General features: G+C 39.0%; 1 protein-coding gene and 1 long non-coding RNA gene across 6 annotated transcripts in view; one reads left to right on the forward strand and one right to left on the reverse strand.

The window, feature by feature from the left end:
- The window catches only part of LOC129136454 (uncharacterized), a 56,701-nt gene extending 38,049 nt beyond the window's left edge, over nucleotides 1-18,652 (reverse strand). The window contains exon 1 of the long non-coding RNA XR_008538110.2: nucleotides 18,572-18,652. This is a non-coding gene — a long non-coding RNA (uncharacterized LOC129136454). The remainder of the gene's footprint in view (nucleotides 1-18,571) is intronic.
- CCDC81 (coiled-coil domain containing 81) overlaps nucleotides 4,938-20,590 on the forward strand; it is a 48,910-nt gene continuing 33,257 nt past the window's right edge. Inside the window, exons 1-4 of one of the 5 annotated variants that reach the window (XM_063783369.1) lie at nucleotides 5,602-6,083; nucleotides 9,171-9,362; nucleotides 16,860-16,921; nucleotides 18,321-18,477. In XM_063783369.1, coding sequence (XP_063639439.1) covers nucleotides 18,420-18,477 — 58 coding nt within the window. In that variant the 5' untranslated portion in view covers nucleotides 5,602-6,083; nucleotides 9,171-9,362; nucleotides 16,860-16,921; nucleotides 18,321-18,419. Of the gene's footprint in view, nucleotides 6,084-9,170; nucleotides 9,363-16,859; nucleotides 16,922-18,320; nucleotides 18,478-20,590 lie in introns of those variants that run through there. The other 4 variants (XM_003313241.6, XM_063783370.1, XM_063783371.1 and 1 more) reach the window with 4 other exon arrangements.

Consider the following 20,590-nt stretch of genomic DNA (forward strand, 5'->3'; position numbering starts at 1 on the left):
TGACTTTTATTCTGCAAAGAGTCCAGGTAGAATAACGATAGTGTGTTAACTCCTACTTGAAATGGTCTATTTTCAAATAGTCTGACTTGATGAGTTTTCTATATTTTTTCTTTGGGAGATCATTCCACAGCTTAATGTCAAGGTAATCTCATTTATCACCTTAGCTAATTTACTTTTTTTCATTTGTATTGTAAGAAAATGAATGCATCTTTGCAGTTTCATCTGTCAAAAGCTTCTAAATGGCTGTCACTCAACCACATTAATCATTCTGTAGCCAGCCTTCCTGTGGTTATCCTTTTAGTTATTTGATAGCTTTCCCCTATCTCTCTGAGAAATTTCTCTGATTAGTTGTTATCTGACATATGGATTACTTATAACATGTAATGAAATTCAAACTTCTTTTTAATGTAATACAGAAGAATATAGTGGTGATTAGGTCATTCTCTTATTCAAGGCCTTCAGGAACTATCCACACCTTCCAAATACAATTCAAGCTTCTTTGTTTAGCATTCAGGCCAATCATCCCAGTTAGAAGCGGATATAGTTTTAATATCTGTCCCTGCCAAATCTCACATTGAATTGTAATCCCCGTGTTGAAGGTGGGGCCTGGCAGACAGCATTTGGATCATGGGGGTGGATCCGTCATAGCTTGGTGCCATCCTCACGGTAGTGAATGAGTTCTTGCGAAATCTGGTTGTTTAAGTGTGTGGCACCTTCCCCCACCCACTCTCTCTCTTGCTCCTGCTTTCGCCATGTGATAAGCCTACTCTTGCTTTGCCTTCCACTATGAGTAAAAGCTCCCTGAGGCGTCCCCAGAAGCTGGGCAGATGCCAGCACCATGCTTGTACAGCCTGCAGAAACATGAGCCAATTAAACCTCTTTTTAAAATAAATTACACAGTCTCAGGTATTTCTTTATAGCCATGCAAGAATGGCCTAACAGAGATATAATCTTCCTCCCCTTGAATTCCCATTACACTGTCTTCATGCCTCAAACATGACATTTAACATATGCTACGGTTTGATGTCCCCTCCAAACCTCATGCTGAAATTTGATCCTGGCCCAATATTGGAGATGAGGCTTAATGGGAGGTGTTTTGGTCATGGGGGCGAAACCCATGAATAGATATATGACCTCCCTCGGTAGGGAGTGAGTGCTCACTCTATTAATTCCTCAGAGCTGGCTGTTAAAAAGAGCCTGGCATCTCCCTTACCCGTCTTTTGTTTCCTCTGTCACCAAGTGATCTCTGCACAGCTGGCTCCCCTTTGCCTTGGCCTTTTGCCATGAATGGAAGCAGCCTGAGGCCCCCACCAGATGCAGATACCCAATCTTGAACCTTCCAGCCATTCTTAACTGTGAACCAAATAAATATGTTTTCTTTATAATACTCAGTCTCTCCGGTAGTCCTTTACAACAACACAAAACAGACTAAGATAAATCTTTACAATACAGTTGCAGTGCACAAATACATAATTTATGTGAATTCAAGTCTAAGTAAAACTTAAAGAGAATACTTTAAATTGAAATACTTTAGTTTTATCTACCAGTTCTGTATCATTCAGGTTCAATCAGAGAAGCAGAACCTGTAAGAGTGATAGAAAATATAAAATTTATTATGAGCACTAGCCCTTACATAGTTGTAAGAGCTGGTTAAGTCATCTCAGTCTGGTGTTGGCCTCTGTGTCTGGTATAGGGCCTAAAGACGGCAAGGCTAATAGGAAGAAAAGATGGTCATGAAATGGGGAAGAATAAGGAAAGATTGGAACTGGTGAGAACAATCTGGAACCTACAAGTGAAACCGCCTTTGCAAAAATTATGACACTGAGAAAAATCTGACATAGAAAAATTATGGCAGTAAAAGAAATCTGTCCTAACGAACTCCATCTTGCTTCTAACCTCCAAGCTGCCCTTGTTCGTTCCCGGGCATAGGCTGAACTAACTTTGGGAGGAATTTATAGTTTAACTTTGAAACGAAGATGATAACAGCCCCTCCCTGAAACAAACTCCCTCCTTGCATGGGGACAAGATTGGTCTTTGTAAAACCAACAAATTAGCCACAAGCTCAGAAACCATGGCCTAGGAGTCATGCAGCCAGAGGCCACAAGATTGCTAACTTCCCCAGTTGCCCCTATAGATAACATTACTATTGTAAAACCTAAGATTGGTGTTTGAGCCAATTTTTCTGACCCAGCATTCTGATGGATTAGCTGGCACATTCCAGACAGAAAAACTGGCTCATCTGGTCTTGTGGCCTCCACCAGGAACTGACTCAGCACAAAACGACAGCTTCAACTTCCTATGATTTCATCACTTGACCCAACCAATCGGCATTCCCCATTCCCTAGCTCCTTTTCCACCAAACTAAAAAACCCTAGCCTCTGAATTTTCAAGGAGGCTGATCTGAGTAATAATAAGACTCCAGTCTTCCATTTAGCCAGCTCTGCCTGTATTAAACTCTTTCTCTATTGCAATTCCCCCATCTTGATAAATCAACTTCATTTGGGCAGTAGGCAAGAAGAACCCATTGGGCGGTTACACACAGGCAAACTAGATCCTGTGAGGACAAATTGCAACCTGCATCTGTATTTCCTTGTGTCCAACCTCAGTGATGTGAGGGACTTATAGGATTAGGTAGTGCCTTTGGCAACACTGCTGCACATGTACCTGGTCTAAGATTGAGAGAAGCAGAATGAGGAGATCTGGCAGGAGCTGCAGAGCTGCAGGCCAGGCTGCTGGCCCATGCCTACACGGTGAGCCAGCAGGTCAGTGCCTGGCCCTACGATGACCTTTAGGGCTTCAGATCACATGGCTGCTGCTTTACTTCTGCTTTCCAAATCTCACACGCATTCTCTTTTGACTAACCCTAACCTAGAATCATATAGGAAAGGGAATTCTGGAAGATGTAGTTCTATCTTGGCTAAGTTCACACTCTATGAAGCTACCGCAAGTCTGTTTCTGCATAAATCCTTGAGTAGGCAAGGGACAGAAGATATACATCTGCTATATTTTCAATCTGTCTCAGTTCATGAGTGTGTATCATAGTGTAAGCATGGCACAGTGTTGAGTACATACAATTCTATTTGGTTGAATTTTTAGAATAAGACTGCTTTCCTAAACTCTAGCCAACTGTTTCATTACATCTCTCCTGAAGAAAGTGATCTGCTCCAGTGTGAGGAGAGAAAGACTGCATTGGGTCTATAAACTGAGAGATGGCATATGTGGGTCTCTGATATGGTCCCTTCCTAAGAAGGGGTTCCTGGAGTAGTTTTCCCACATCCAATTTTCAATTTACACTTTAACTTTGAAACCCAATCCTGATTTTAGAACCTCCTGCAATAAATATTTGTTAAAATGGTGAAAAATGAATTGTGAACTTCTTATCTGTAGGGGTTTTCTGGTTAAGTGTCTGTATTCCTTTTAGCAACTAGCAAAGTGCTTGGCACAAATTAGGTACTCAATAGATGTGGTTAAATTATTTATTGCAAATTTCTATTCTGGTGTTGTATAATGAGATTTATGTTTTCTTTTTCAATAGTTTTTTTTCCAAGTTGCCTTTAATATAAGCCACTTAATATTGTGTGTGCCTTGGGGCTTGGGTAAAAATGACTGCCCATTCAATGTAGGTTTTGCAAGGCAAGTTGGAGCTTGCAGAAAAGTAAATGTACATTGAAATACTTGGGAACATTTTGGCCCTGTTTGTTTCCTTCAGTGTTTGCATAAATCCCTACACTCTACCTGTACCTCTCTCTCTTCCTCTCTTTGATAAATTATCTTAAATATTATAAAGTAATTCATGCTCTTGTTAAACAGTAAATAAAGGAGAAAAGTGAATATGAAAGTTCTTGGAATGCCTCCTCCACCATACAAAATTTTGCCTGATCCAAAATTCCACTGTTAATATTTTTGTGTATGTATCTTTCCTCAAATATCCCATATGTTTACAAAAATATATACGAATACGTATGCATACTTATATACTTATATTTGAAGGAAACAGGATTACATTATATAAAATACTATGCTGCTACTGGTTTTTACTTACTATATTTTGAAACTTTTTCAACATCAGCACGTAAATGTGCAGTTTCCTTTTAAGTAAACTCTTGAAATGTATTCCAATGTATGTATTCACAATTTAACCAGTTTCCTATGATGGTCATCTTAGGCTAATTCTAAGAATTAACATTATAAACAATGTTGCATATACATATATCTTTGTATGTATCATGCTAATACATCCAATTTTATATCCAAATATATCCAAATTTGTAGCAGTGGAAGTACATAGTTTGCCTGAGTTTTAATAGCAACTGAAAAGTATGTATTTTCAGGATATATAATATTTATAGCTCATTAAAAGTTTCTAGTCAACACAGGGTTACGTGTATCTACACAGCCTCTTTTGTCAAGAGACCTTTGACAAAAGGAAAATAAAACCTGGGAAGAAAAGTCTTTGTCCTTATTCTTTTTACAGCTTCCTTTAGCCATCTACAATTCACTAATAATTAGCATCCACCCCCATCTTCTGGAACTGAAGACAGCTTTTCTAGAGATTAAAAGTATCACTATATTTAATTCAAAATCTAATGTATTGTAAAACAATTATTTTTATAATTCCATTATCTTAATGTGGAACAATAATGCTGATATTGCCACTAAAAATTAGCTGGCATTATCTATTAAAATTGATCATATGCATTTCTCATGACCCATGAATCTACTCCTACTTATATACACATCAGAAATGAGTACATGTATCTGTCAAAAGTGTTCTGTGAGACTGTTTGCAGCAGGCTTATTCCCAGTAGCCTCAAAGGGAAACAACGCAAATGCCCTTCAACAGTGGAATGCATAAATTGTGCCATACTCATAAAAAGGAATAATACGCCACAGTGTAAATGAAGAAATTATTACCATAGAAACTATGGATGAACCTCATAAACATAATGTGAATTTGAATAGAGCCAGACAGAAAAGAATACATACTATATGATTCCAAAGATTCAACAGGCAAAATGAATCTGCAGTATGTGTTGGCTAATGACTGGAGGGGTAATGAGGTGCTCATCTGTGCAATGTGCTAGCATTCTATTTTTTGACCTGGATGGGTTTTGCATAGGTATGTTCAGCTTGTGATAATTACCAGCAGAGGGGAGAGCATGCACGCAATTCTTCAGGATGAGATTGGTGACATGTAGAGAAAAGGGGGAAATGACTGTAGTTTAAAAAAAGTCAATTCCCTCCTCCCCACTTCTCCAGCTCTCCATTTCCTAGGAAGAGAGCCCAGGGAAAAGCAAACCAAGAAACAAATTCCAGCTCAAACTCAAACTCTCAAACAGATCTGGAGACTCAAATATCCATCTCTCTGGGCAAAAGGCATTCCTAGGTTTGTCCAAGGTACAAAAACTACCACTCTAACCACGTTTCTTCGCTGCCCGGGGTCAGAGAAGTAAAAACCCATTATTTACTTATTTTTAAGTTACTTCCAACCTCGCTGCCTCGAGCTTCTGAATCACCTGGGCAACCTGGAAGCCGCCCATCTAAGGGGGTGAGGTCGAATCCCAGCCTTGACGCCTTAGCAACCGAGCGAGCCTTTCTCGCGTCCCAGCAACGCGCCCTTCCCCCTGCCGGGCCTATTCTTCCTGGTGCCCCTCCCTTCCTCGAGGCTGCAGCTCACCCCTCATTGGGTCTCTCGTTGGTCAGGAGGGCGCGGGTCTGCACACTCTCACTCGGTGCCGGACAGCAGTTCCTGCGGCTCTTGCTGTGGGAGCTGCCCGAGAGCCAGAGCAGTGGGGAGGGACGGCGAGAAACAATGTTTAAGTTTATTTAAGAAAGAAGAAAAAGAGTCAAAAAGTTCAAGATTTTCGTCACTCTTATTTTTAAGGCCCATCCAAAGCTCCGTGGAGAAGGGGCTGGAGGGTGGGAAAATTATTTTTGTGCACATTCCATATAAGAAAGAAGAGACCCATCGAAGATTCAGTACGGAGTCACCTGGAAATTGGAGATGTTGGATACGATCGCCCGTGCCCTGCAGGACCTGGGCAGGCAGGTGCTGCCCACTCTGCCCTCGCTGAGCCAGGAGGGTAAGCGTGTTGGGTAGCAGGGGTGGCCCTGGGGATTGAATCTTCATCTGCTTGCAGGGGAGGCGGGGGGGACCCACTTCCCTATTCCCTGGCTCAGGCCTAGCCTGCAGTGGCTAAGTTGCCTTGACAACCAGCTGGTAATCACATCCTGCCCACGTTGGACGCCCAGAGACCCTTTTCTGGTTTTGATTAAACCAGGGGATGCATAGACAGCACAAAGTAAGTGCTCAATAAAAGTTAGGTAAAAACAACCCCTCCCACACCACCCGCTGGGATGGATCACAACCCTTTTGCCTACCTAGAGAAAAGAGATGCAGGGACCCTAAATGGCTCCTATTGAGAGTTCATGCAAAGACGGTTGCTTTTGTTGCCTTTGACATCATGCCGTTGTATTAAGAAAATGAGATGATCATAAAAAGCTACAGGGTAAGTACTTTGGAAGGGGACCTGGCACCTTCTCAGAGAAAACTCATTAGGCTTGGTTAGTAGCAAGACAAGATCTGTTTTTAGCATCGTTTGTAGAAGAGTCACCCCAAAGTGAGGCTGAGATCTGTCTGCAAACCACAGGAGAAGAGAGGTGCTGCAGGAATGCAAACTCTTATTATTATCAAACCACTGTAACTTAGAGATGTTGCTTAGGCTTTAACCAAATGACCGCAGAAAACAAATAGGAATGGCTGCTTCTTTCTCTTCCCCTGCATCACTCCTATCTTTTCCTCTCAAATCATCCTGAAAAATGCATTGAAGATAATGGTTTAATGAATTTAAAAACATTTGCTATATTTGTAAATTTATGTATAGTCATTCAAGGAATTCTGAAACCCTGCTATATGCTGAGCACTAGTTAACTTACGGTGAACAAACATCTTGGAATTTACTGTTTAGTGGGGAAGATGCACATTAATCAAATAATCACACAAATCAATGCAAATTTACAATTTAGGTAAATGATACCAGGGAGGAGGTAAATGGTACAGTAAGAACTTTTTTAAAAGATGATTTTTTAGGGTAGTTGTAGATTCACAGTAAATTAAGAAGGAGGGACAATATATTAGTTTATTCGTACACTGCTATGAAGATACTATCCCAGACTGGGTCATTATAAAGGAAAGAGGTTTAATTGACTCACAGTTCTTCATGGCTGGGGGAACCCTCAGGAAACTTAAAATCATGGCAGAAGGGGAAGCAGGCATGTCTTACATGACGGCAGGAGAGAGAGAGAGAGAGAAGCCCGGGGGACCAGGGGAAACTGCCATTTATAAAACTCTCAGATCTTGTGAGAAATCCCTCACCATCATGAGAACAGCATGGGGGAAACTGCTCCCAGGATCCAATCCCCTCCCACCAGGCCTCTCCCTCAACACCTAGGGATTACAATTCAAGATGAGATTTGGGTGGGGAAACAAAGCCTAACCATATCAGACAGAGATGTCCCACATACTGTCTAATCCTACACTTGGATACACTCTCCCATTGTCAACATCCCTCACCGGAGTGGTACATGTGTTACAATTGAACCTACATTGACACATCAAAATCACCCAAGGTTCATAGTTTACATTAGAGTTCTTTCTTGGTGTTGTACATTTTATGAGTTTGGACAAATGTAAAATGACATGTATCTATCATTATAGTCATATAGAGTATTTCACTCCCCTTTGTTCTGCCTATTCACCCCTACCCCTAATCCCAAAATCTGGAAACCACTGATCTTTCCACGGTCTTCATAGTTTTGCCAGTTCCAGAATGTAATATAGTTGGAATCATATAGTTTAAGGCTTTTCAGATTGGCTTCTTTCACTTAGCAATAGGCATTTAATATTCCTCCATGTCTTTTTGTGGCTTGATAGCTCATTTCTTTTTAGTTCTGAATAATATTCCATTATCTAGATGTACCACAGGTTTTTTTTTTTAATCTATCCACCCACTGAAAGATGTCTTGGTTGCTTCCAAGTTTTGGCAATTATGAATAAAGCTGTTTTAAATATCTGTGTGCAGGTTTTAAAAAACTGGATATAAGTTTTCAATTCACTTGGGTAAATACCCAGGGACATAATCGCTAGATTGTATGGTAAGAGGATGTTTAGTTTTGTGAGAAACTGCCAGACTGTCTTCCAAAGGGGCTGTACCATGTTGCATTCCCAAGAGCGATGAATGAGAATTCTTGTCGCTCCATGTTATTGTCAGCATTTGTTGTTGTCAGTATTTCAGATTTTGGTCATTCTAATAGATGGTGTATTGGTATCTCATTGTTTTATTTTGCATTTTCCTGATGATAAATAATGGGGAGCACCTTTTAATATGCTTGTCATTTTTTGATGAGATATATATAAAGGGCTTTGGCTCATTTTTAAATTGAGTTTTTCTTTTCTTAGTGTTTTTAAGAGTTATTTGTATATTTTGCATGACAGTGTCTTTTGCAAATATTTTTTCCCAGTCTGTGGCTTGTCTTCTCATTCTCTTGACATTGTTTTTCACAGAGCAGAAGTTTTAAATTTTAATGAAGTCCATCTTATTATTTCTTGCTTGGATTATGCCTTTGGTGTCTTATCTAAAAAGTCATTGCTATACCCAAGATCATCTAAGTTTTGTCCTATGTTATCTTCTAGGAGTTCTGTGGTTTTGCACTTCATATTTAGGTCTATGATCCACTTTAAGTTAATTTTTGTGAAAGGTGTAAGGTCTGTGCCTAGGTTCTTTTTTTTTTTGCATGTGGATGTCCAGTTGTTCTAGCAATGTTTGTTTAGAAGACTATCTGCTCCATTGTATTGCCTTTGCCTCTTTGTCAAAGATAAGTTGACTGTATTTATATGGGTCTATTCCTGGGCTCTCTTTTGTGTCCTTTTAATCTATTTGTCTGTTCTTTTGTCAATACACACTGTCTTGATGACTCAGCTTTATTGTAAATCTTGAAGTTGGGTAGTGACAGTCCTCTGACTTGTCCCATGTGTTATCTAGATGCATATTATTTAGTCCCCATGTATTTTGGGGTTTTCCACTTATCTTTCTCTTATTCATTTCTACTTTAATCCCATTGTAATCTGACAGCAGGCATTGTATGATTTCTATCCTTTTCTATTTGTTAAGGTGTGTTTTATGGCCCAGAACATGGTCTGTCTTGGTGAATGTTCCATGTGAGCTTGAGAAGAATGTGCATTCTACTGCTGTTGGATGAACTAGTCTGTAGATATCAACTATATCCATTTGATTGATGGTGCTGTTGAGTTCAACTATGCCTTTACTAATTTTCTGCCAGCTGGATCTGTTCATTTCTGATAGGTGAGTACTGAAGTCTTCAAGTATGATAATAGATTCATTTATCTCTTCTTGCAGTTCTATTAGTTTTTGCTTAATGTCATTTGACATACTATTTTTAGGTGCATACATATTAAAAATTCTTAGGTCTTCTTGAAAAATTGACCCCTCTATTATTATGTAATGCTCTTTATTTCTGACAACTCTCCTTGATTTGAAGTCTGTTCTAAAATTAATATAGCTACCCCTGCTTTCTTTTGATTAGTATTATCATGCTGTATTTTCCTCCATCCATCTACTTTTAATCTATATGTTTTTAGATTTAGATTGGGTTTCTTTTAGACAACATATAGTTGGGTTTTGTTTTTTGGTCCACTCCAGCAATCTTTGTCTTTTAATTGGTACATTTAGCCTATGTTCAAAGTGATTACTGATATAGCTAGATTAATACCTACTGTATTTGTTATTGTTTTCTACTTTTTGCCCTTGTTTTTTGTACCCATCTTTATTTTCCACTGAGCATTTTACGATTCCATTTTCTCCTTTTTCAGCATATCAGTTATACTTTTTTTTTTTTTTTTTTGAGACATAGTCTTGCTGTGTCACCCAGGCTGGAGTGCAGTGGTGTGATCTTGGCTCACTGCAAGCTCCGCCTCCTGGGTTCATGCCATTCTCCTGCCTCAGCCTCCCCAGTAGCTGGGACCACAGGCACCCGCCACCATGCCTGGCTAATTTTTTGTATTTTTAGTAGAGATGGGGTTTCACCGTGTTAGCCAGGATGGTCTTGATCTCCTGACCTTGTGATCCGCCCACCCCAGCCTCCCAAAGTGCTGGGATTACAGGTGTGAGCCACCGTGCCAGGCCCAGTTATACTTTCAAAAAAAATTTTAGTAGTTGCCTTAGATTACAATATATATTTACAGTCAATTCAAGTCCACTTCCAAATAACACTGTACCACTTCACAGGTAGTGTGATTGTTTTATAATAACAAAATCTTAATTCCTTCCTCCCATCCCTTGTATCATTGCTGTCATTCATTTCATTTCACTTATATATAAACATAAATATATATGATATATGCATAAGCATACATAATTGAATACATTATTGCTATTACTAGACAAACTGCTATCTGCTAGGTCAGCTAAGAATAATAAAAATAGGCCAGGTGCAGTGGCTCATGCTTGTAATCCCAGCACTTTAGGATACCAAGGTGGGAGAATCGCTGGAGTCCAGGAGTCCAGGATCAGCATGGGCAATATAGTGAGACCTTGTCTGTACAAAAAATTAAAACAAAAAAAATTAGATGGACATGGTGGCACACGACTGTAGTCCCAGCTACTCAGGAGGCTGAAGTGGGAGGACTGCTTGAGAGCCTAGCAGGTGGAGGTTGCAGTGAGCCAAGACTGCACCGTTGCACTCCAGGCTGGGCAACAAAATGAGACCCTGTCTCAAAGAAAAAAAAAGTTTTTATTTTACCTTCACTTATTCCTTCTTCAATGGTCTTCCTTTTTTTTTTTTAAATGCAGATCCAAGTTTCTGACGTACATCATTTTCCTTTTTTCTGAGGAACATTTTTTAACATTTCTTGAAAAGCAGGTTTACTGGCAATTAATTCCCTTAATTTTTGTTTGTCTGAAAAATAATTTCTCCTTTGCTTTTGAAAAATAATTTTACAGGATGCAGAATTTTAGGTTGGTGTTTTCTTTTTCTCAACACTTGAAATGTCTTACGGTACTCTCTTTTTGCTTGGTTTCTGAGAAGTAGTTCAATATAATTCTCATCTTTGTTTCTCTATAGATGAGGTGTTCCTTTCCCTCTCTCTGCCCGGCTTCTTTCAGGATTTGTTTTTAGCTCTGATTTTCTGTACTTTGAAAATGATATTCCTAGGTATCTTTTTTTGGGTATTTATCCAGCTTGGTGTTATTTGAGCTTCCTGGATCTGTGGTTTCACGTCTGACATTAGAGGGAAATTCTGAGTAATTGTTTCAAGCATTTCCTCTCATATTTCTCCCTCTTCTCCTGGTATTCCCATTATGGGTACACACCTTCTGTAGTTGCCTCACAATCCTTGGATATTCTGGGGTTTTTTTTTTTTCCAGTCTTTGTTCACTTTCCTTTTGAAGTTTCCTTGTCACATCTTCAAGCTCAGAGATTTTTTACTAAGTCATGTCCAGTCCACTAGTAAGCCTATCAAAGGCATTCTTCATTTCTGTTACAGTGTTTTTAGTTGCTAGCATTTATTTTTGGTTCTTTCTTAGGATTTCAATCTCTCTGCTTATGTAGCCCATCTGTTCTTGCATGCTGTCTACTATATCCGTTAGAGCCCTTAGCATATTAGCCATAGTTGTTTTAAATTGCCAGTGTGATAGTTCCAACATCCCTGCCATGTCTGGCTCTGATGGTTGCTCTGTCTCTTCATATTGTATGTTTTGCCTTTGAGTATGCCTTGTAATTTTTTTCTTCATAGCTGGAAGTGATGTACTGGGTAAAAGTAACTGCTATAAATAGGCCTTTAGTAATGTAGGGGTAGAGTGTGGGGGGTGGGAAAGCATTCTATAGTCCTATGATCAGGTCTCAGTCTTTTAGTGAGCCTGTGCCTCTGGACTGTGAACTTTACAAATGTTTCTCAGATTTTTCCTTTCTCCTTAGGTGGGACAGAATGGCTAAAGTGGACTGGAGTTGGTCATTTCCCTTCTCTCAGGTCAGTTAGGCTCTGATAATATCCCAGCAGGTTAGGCTCTGGTGAACTAGTTTCTTCTGAGGGCAGGTCATTAAGGACAACAGAGTACTCTGACATATTTAAAAATGGTATTTTTTTCTTCCTCCCACCTGAAGCACAAGGAGATTTTTCTCTTATATTTACCTGGATATTTGGCTGTGGGAATCTGGTTGAGCTCTGGGAAGTAAACCTTAAAATATGTGGGGACCCTCCCTCCATGACTGGGTTCCCCTGGAGGTTTTAACTCTTGGTGTTGTCCACACTGAGCCTCCAGAAATTTGTCAATTACACTTTGAGTTTTCTTACCCAGCATTGGTTCTTGATGCTGTTTCTGCATGTGAGTCTGTTTCAGGAAGCCATTCCTCCTGGTATTTGCCTTTCTGTCTCTCCAATTTTAGGGGCAGCAGTTTGTCCTGTGTCCTCCCTCATCTTATGGACCCAAGAAGAGTTGTTGATTTTTCAGTCTGGTCAACTTTTTAGTTGTTAGGATGGAGTGGTGACTTCCTTACATACAGCACCAAGAAATGGAAGTCAAATGAGAACATTTAATAGAGAGTAAGGATGGGGGTGTGTGCCAAGAATGGCTAAAGAAGGGATAATTTGAGCTGAGTTGTGAAGAATGAGTTGGAATTAAGTAGATGAAATGGATCAGAGAGGTAGAGAGTGGAAGTGAGTTGAAAATGATTTTGGCAAAGGGAATGACAGGGGCGAAAACTTATGGTGAGAGTATGATGTGATGGAGCAACTGAAAGACAGTTGACTGGCTGCTCTGTAGATGTGGGGAGGCAGTGTATTCTAAAGTAGGCTAGAGAGAAAGGAAGGGGTCAAGTAATACAGGGCCTTGTAAGTCATATTAAGGATGTTGACCTTTATGTTAAGCCTGATGGGAAGCCATTAAGTGTTTTGAGCTGGAGGTCAAGGAGAAGTTGAATTATATGATCAGTTTATATTTGGAAAAGATTACTCTGGTTGCCATGTGGGGAATGAATAGGAGGGTCAAGAATACCTATAGCAATAGTCTTGGTGAGAACAAATGGTAGCTTGGTCTAAAACTGGTAATAGTAGAAATGCAGAGGAATGCAATGAATGAGGGGCAACTTGGAGGTAAAATCTACAGATTATGGTGATGGACTGGATGTTAGGGTTGAGGGATAAGAGAAGTCTCAAGGATGACTTCTGAGTTCCTGGCTCATATAACTGAATAGATAGTGGTGCCATTCACTGAGACTGAAATCCTGGATAAAAGACAAGATTTAAGGGAAGAAAGATTGTGGTTTCGGGCAAGTTGAAGGGCCTTTGTGTGATATATAAGCAGGCAGTTGGATAAACGGGTCCAGAATCTCAAAGAGGGGGTGGCAAGGAGTCTGGGTCTGTAAATAAACATTTGGGAATCATCCTGAGTGTGGGTGTGACTGCTGAAGTGGAGAGTATAGAGTGAAAAGAGAAGCAACCTAGGACTGTACCTTGAAAAACCCTACCATTTAATGGTTGGGTGGAGGAGGATAAGCCTGCAAGGGAGACTGAAGAAATGGCCAGTTAGGAGAAAACCCAAATGAGAGTAGTAGTATAAAAGCCAAAAGGAGAGATGCTTAAACGGGGAGGGAGTGATCAATAGTGTCAGACATGGCTGAGGGCTCAGAATTAAATACGTTTATTGAATGTATTGACAAAGAGACCATTGGTGACTTCAGCAAGAGCTGAAGTCAAAGTCAAACTACTATTTATTAACTTTCACAAATTACCTATTGCAACAAGGATGAAGATAAACTTCAAACTGAGCAAAACACATAAATTAACTTTCATCAGTGTATATATTCATCATTGTATATTCCTGCTGCTTCTGTATGTTTTAGCAAAGTTTAATATTATGTAATTATAGTTCTTAGAAGGCCCTGTCATCATTTTACAGATGTGAACTGGGTAAAACTTGAGTCCATGGAAGCAGGAAGGCTGTGGGTCTTCCATGTAGCACACTGCTCTTTCCATTGCATTATGCTCTGGGAATATGTTTCTTTGTTCAAATCATCCTTTACTATTCTGCTATACTATTCCATATATCAGTATTTTAATTTTAGAAGATACGTTTTATAACATCAGGAAACATATCTGTTTTTTGACGTTAATGACTTTTTCAAGCATATAGTATTGTATAATTTACAGAACAGGCATGTAGGATTTTTTTATAATGATCATATATAAGATACAGTATTCCTGTTACTTGGCACAGTGTTTAAACATATGGTTTTGAGCGCATGGAATGTTAAGAATTTGAAGCCAAATGAAGGTTGAACTGAATATAGAGTATATGTCTAGGGATTAGTTCTTTATAAGAGTGATTCTTGGCATTTCAGTGTTTGATTGAAATAAGTAAGAACCCTGGCTTCCCTTAAAATATGAAAGTAGTATATCCTTCAATTTGCTTTTTAGACTTGATATTTTTCATTTTGAGATTTAATGATATCCTCTCTGACTCTTTGGGATGTCAGAAAATGTCAAATTTAGAAATTACAGTCTGTAAGCTTTCCAAATCTATTCCGATTGGATTGCAGGGGCCTAAAGCCTCCTAAGGCAAACGATATGCATAGTTTCCTTTCTCTTCAATGAGAAATAGCAAATTTTAGTTTAGAATAATTAGTTCTGCTCTTATGTAATGTTGTCTGTTAGGCTTTATGGAATAAAACAGTACAGTGGGCTTGACTATATCATCCAAATGAAGAAAGACAAAATCCTCAAATTTTCAATTAAACTCAGCTGAGTCTTTTCACTGGGGTTTGGTTGCAAACTATACACTTTCTCCTGGCTCTAATGAAATCATTTCGTCTTCAGTGTAGTTGTTTTCCTAAAATACGAGCTTTTAGAGGTGAAAGACTTTTAGAGTCATAAATTTAACAATTTTGACTTAATAACTTTGAAAGTTCTCCACGTACATCTGGATACTGAGATTTTGCATTCGTGAATTAATGAAATTTTTGGTCATGAAGAAAATTTTAATTCAGTATACAGTTAGGACTGGTTCTTAGTTCTTAGCAGCCTGTAGTAGAATTCTATGGGCTGTGGGGGTGGGGAGGAGTGGGGAACAAGGTAAGGTGGGCAGAGTAGGGGAAATGCCTGGTTATAGAAAGTGATTAACGAGGGGCAGAATCTTGGCCCTCGTGCTCATTGTAGCATGCAGCCCTAATTTTGTTAATGGGTGAGTGAGTTTCCATCACCAAACTTGTTCCCAGATAGTCATAAAAGTCATTGCTACTTCTCATCCACCAAACCTGCCCCTTTCCTGGCCTATTAATAAAAATATTTATAACTGATATACCAGAATTAAAAGATTGCACTCTCCGTGCTTTAGCTAGTGGTTTAAATTGTTAGAAAAAAGATAAACCAATAAACCAATAAAACAAGCAGTTTCCAAAGTGGAAAAAGGATTGGGCTTTTGTCACCAGCTGCATCTATGTCCCTAAATGGCAAGTTTGTTAATGTCACTGTTCTTGATTTTTTATTTTGAGAATTAAAACGTAACACTCTTGATTTGCAAAGAGTTCTTAACTGGAAAGTATCTTTGATAAACACATGGTTAGGTCTGGAAGGGCGATGTTAACACAGATATAATTTTCTAGACTTTGAAATATTAGTCATACTACAGTATAGGTTCATATCATACATTAACACTTTCATTATTGGCAACTACCTATTTTTCTACCACACTTGTTTGGAACACAGCTCAGAACAAGAAGATAAACTTGGAAGGCTTTCCTCCAGTCAATCAAAATTGATAGTGCCAAGTGTATGCATTAATTCAAAGTAAAGCTCCTTGTCCTACTCAAATGTGTGTTTTTAAAAAATTATTATTTTAGGCTGGGCATGGTGGCTCATGCCTGTAATCCCAGCACTTTGGGAGGCCGAGGCGGGTGGATCACCTGAGGTCAGGAGTTGGAGACCAGCCTGGCCAACATGGCGAAACCCTGTCTCTACTAAAAGTACAATTAGCCAGGCATGGTGGCTGGCGCCTGTAATCTCAGCTACTCGGGAGGCTGAGGCAGGAGACTCGTTTGAACCCGGGAGGCGGAGGTTGCAGTGAGCCGAGATCACGCCACTGCACTCCAGCCTGGGTGACAGAGTGATACCCTGTCTCAAAAAAAAAAAAGTTATTTTAGACATACTATTAGTATTTGTTATTTCCAGAACACAGTAGATAAGAAGCGATGAATTATGACTGGTCCAGGAGCCCACAGAGTACTAGTAGAGCAAGTGACAGCTGGTAGCTTAGCAGTGAAAAATGAGAATAAAATGCAGATTTGAGGATTTAGCAAAAATAGAAGTGTAGGAAAAGTTAATGTACACACAACAGCCTTTCACGCCTTAGTGGCCTTTTGCCTTATTCCTGTGTTATGGAATGGTGTGAGAATGAACGTTCTTATTAATCAGATGGCACAACAGAATAGACACCCGATAAACGGTTGCTGGGTCATTAAGAAAAGGTTGGGTTATACTTGATTAACTCTCTTTACAGAATAAAGAAAAGGGTGTGACGGAGTTCCCTTTGCTGTAGAAATATTTTCTTTAAAAATGTATTATTATTATTATTATTTTAAATCACATCTTCTGAACTTAAGGGAGTAAGCCTTAGTTACCAAGAAAATTAACTTTTGGGAATGGCCTTGTTTTTTGTTAATTCTAAATTAATCAGGAATTAATGTCATTTGCTTCCACATTTCATATTTACATTTTTATTTATTAGCACTAAGATACTGTCACATGGGTGCGCATATAAATTGAATAATTTCTGGTTACTTTTGAATTTCAGAAGTCTCTATTATCTGGGGGAATGTATCAGAATTTGTGAGACGGCAGTTAACCCTGCACAAGGTAAGATTTATTAATTTATTAATTTATTAATAAATTAATTTATTAATTTTAATGTAGGCATCTAAAGGATCCTTCCTTCATAGTCTTATATAATGTTGCTGGGAGCAGGGCAGTAGACTTTAGAGCCATCCTGTTTAACTTTCAGTCCTATGTTTTTTGATGCTCATATTCGGACTTGTGGGTAATAGATTTAACAAACATGAATTTTATTTTTAGGTAATGAATTTGTAAGTTCTGCTCTTCTAGTGTTACAGAGTGTAGTGCTGATCAGCCTGGGTGTGTGTAAGGAAACTAGAAGAGTTCTGTTTGTCTGTGATCTGATAGTTCCTGGCATAGCTATAGAAGGATATAACGCTTCTTGTCTTGCCTCCTTGCAGGGAATGGATTTTAATTGAAATAGAAGACTTGCCAAAATGAGAAACTTTGCCTAGGGCTGGACTGTTCCCTCCTGTTAAGTCTTGGGTTTAGATGCCATAGAACTGGACGGAGATTTGGGGATGAGCTTGGGGGAAGCTGGGAAGTTGTGGAACTTTTATACCCCATTCAGAGGTCCTACTATGAGAGCTCTTGGGCAGAATTCATACTTCAAATTTATTTTGTTTTGTTTGAGAATTTGAATTTGTTATCAGCACTTAAACTTGGGAAAAATTTTGTAATGTTTTGGATTTTTTCCCTCCCTTTCATTGAAAAATCAGCAGATCTAACAGCACTAGTCTTCCATTGCTACGTGGTGACACATTTGGAGCTCAAGATGTGCTCTCCCCTTTAGACGGGGTGTGCAGTCCATAGCCATCACATTCCCTGGCTGGCTACTTTCACTCTCTTGCTTTCTTTTTTGGCTCCTGTAGGCATTTGAGTTCGTAGTCCTTGATGAATGATATCTCCAGGGAGACAGAAACCCAGTATGAGAGGCAAAAACATTTGCTTCTACTCATCAGCCAGGATCACCACACTGCAGCATATGATTTGGATGCTGGTCGTCTGCTGTGGCAGACATAAAATCTAAAAGTAGGAATGAGAAAGCAGAGATTCTCATGCCCTCTTAAATTCCTCTAATGGCAGATGATTAAAATTTAAAATGTCACACAATTTAGGACAGGAGTAATCTGGGTTAAAGATTAAAAGATGCTATGGCATTCACACCAATTTCTTAGCCTTTTGATGATACAGAGATGAGCGATCTGATGTCTGCAAATCATCATGGACCAATGTATTATATTTTGTACTAAGCTTATTTGAAAACTTAGAATTATAAAATGCTATAGCTCTGAAGAGTCCTAGAGATCACTGAATTTTTAAGGCCTAAGCTTACTTCTCTTCGTGTTTTTTAGATAATAATATTAAGGATTATTTTTTCTTCACTCCTTCAGTGAATTCTGTTTTTTTTTTTTCCTTTCAGGGGGTTCAGATTCCAGCATTTGGAACTTTCACTTTCATAAGACAAAAGCTTGAGGTGGGAAACAACAAATTTATCTTAATCCAGAGGCCTGTGTTTATCATGGTGGAGAAGCTAGTGCAGATCCATGGACTCAAACAAAACAAAGTATATACTCCTGGTAAATAATTCTGATATGTAGGATTTTCCCAGAAGGTTACTGTCCTGGGGATAAAAAATGAGAGGGCAAAGCGTAGCCAGTGCTGCTGTCTTACCTTCTGATTTGAGGAACTCACTTTTCACAAGGTGCTTTTGGCAGAGGGAGGGGCCAAAGTGGAAAAATAATAGAGTCTTCCTGAAGGCCATTTTAAACCCCAGTAACCTAAGAGGAAGGAGTGAAAAAACCTGATGTAACGTAAAGGAAAATTTATGTAAAAGCCACACCACAGAGCTGTAAGCCCTTTATTTCAGATCCTAAGAAATTAAAAGTGGTTATAAAGAAGAGAAAGTTAATTAGGATCTCTGGTTGGGAGAACTACAGTCAGTATCAGCTGTCAAAAAGATAACTGTCTTTCTATCATATGTATAATCCAAATCATTAAAATTTAAAAGTTAGAAGCTGAATAATTCTATAAAGACTTAATGCATACCTTATATACCTTTCGCATACCCTAAAGCCAACCTCCCTCCCTCCCTCCTTCCTTCCTTCCTTCCTTCCTTTCTTCAAATATTTATTGAGAGCCAACTATGTGTCAGACCTTGTTCCAGGTGCTTGAGATACAGTGGTAAACAAAATAGGCATAATCCTTGCCACAGACCGCTTCCATCCAGCTTTAGTGTGTGGGCTTCGTAACACCTCCCTTGGTTACTTAGCAGCCTTTGGGTGCATACTTCCTGATTCCTGGCTGTGTTCCTTTCGACCTTCCTGATTGTCCCCACCCCCAGCATCAGACTCACTCCTGGATAAATGGAGACAATCTATCTCCGATGGCAACAGGTGAAAAGGCTGAAACTGTCCTCTAAGATAATGTTCCTGAAAGTTAATTTTCAGAGTCACTTGAGTAATTTCTACTTTCAAAAGAATGATATATTAGAAAAACAAATGTCAACAAACCATACTTAGAATTTCTTAGGTAAATATTCAGTATGGTGGGCTTGATGAACTTTTCAGCTATTTTTACCTAGAGGTTTTTTTTTCTTTTCTTTGTTTCTCCCTTTCATGGGAACAAAAAGAAATACCTAGAGTTTTATGTCAGAAGAAATATATCCTATTTCATCAAAAACCTATCAAAGAAAATGAAAATAAAGCTAACATTTTTGCAAAAACATCTGTGCATTAAAATTAAAGCTCATTTTCTATCTTGGATCTTGTACTGTAGTCCAAAAAAGTAGTTTAGATCTAAAATTATATTTTTTACTGGGTGAGGCAATTTCAGAATTAGACATATATGACTGAATTAGTTCAAAAGAATAATTCTAGGCCGGGCATGGTGGCACATGCAATGGTGGCACATGCTTGCAATCCCAGAATTTTGGAGGCTAAGGAGGGAGGATCACTTGAGGCCAGAAGTTCTAGACCAGCCTTGGCAACATAGCAAGCTCCTGCCTCTACAAAAAATTATTTAAAAAAACTTGGACGGGCATGATGGTTCACATCACCAGTCCCAACTACTTGGGAGGCTGAGGCAAGAGGATCACTTCAGCCCAGGAGTTGAAGGCTGCAAAATAATAATAATAATAATAAGATAAATAAGGAAATAAATAAAAATTTAAAACCCCCAAAGAAAAATTTCTGTCTACAGTTTAGCTTTGGGGTTATGATTCTTCATCATTAATTAACTAGGTAACTGTATTAGTCTGTTCTCACACTGTTATAAATAACTACCTAAGACTGGGTAATTTATGAAGAAAAGAGGCTTAATTGACTCATAGTTCTGCAGGCTTAACAGGAAGCATGGCTAAGAGGCCTCAGGAAACTTACAATCATGGCAGAAGGCAAAGGGGAAGCAAGCACATCTTACCATGGCAGAGCAGGAGAGAGCAAGCATGAAATGGGGAGGCACCACACACTTTTAAACCATGAGATCTCATGAGAACTCACTATTATGAGAACAGCAAGGGGGAAACTCACTCCCATGACCCAATCACCTCCCACCAGGCCCCTCCTCCAATTAGACATGAGATTTGGGCAGGGACACAAATCCAGACCACATCAGTAACTAATCAAACATTTTATAGTGGTTTTTAAATATTAGTAAGACATAGTTCTTTTAAATCTAGCATAGATAATTAAT

The sequence above is a fragment of the Pan troglodytes genome, chromosome 9 (assembly GCF_028858775.2).
Source record: "Pan troglodytes isolate AG18354 chromosome 9, NHGRI_mPanTro3-v2.0_pri, whole genome shotgun sequence".
In the NCBI taxonomy this organism is placed as follows: domain Eukaryota; kingdom Metazoa; phylum Chordata; class Mammalia; order Primates; family Hominidae; genus Pan; species Pan troglodytes.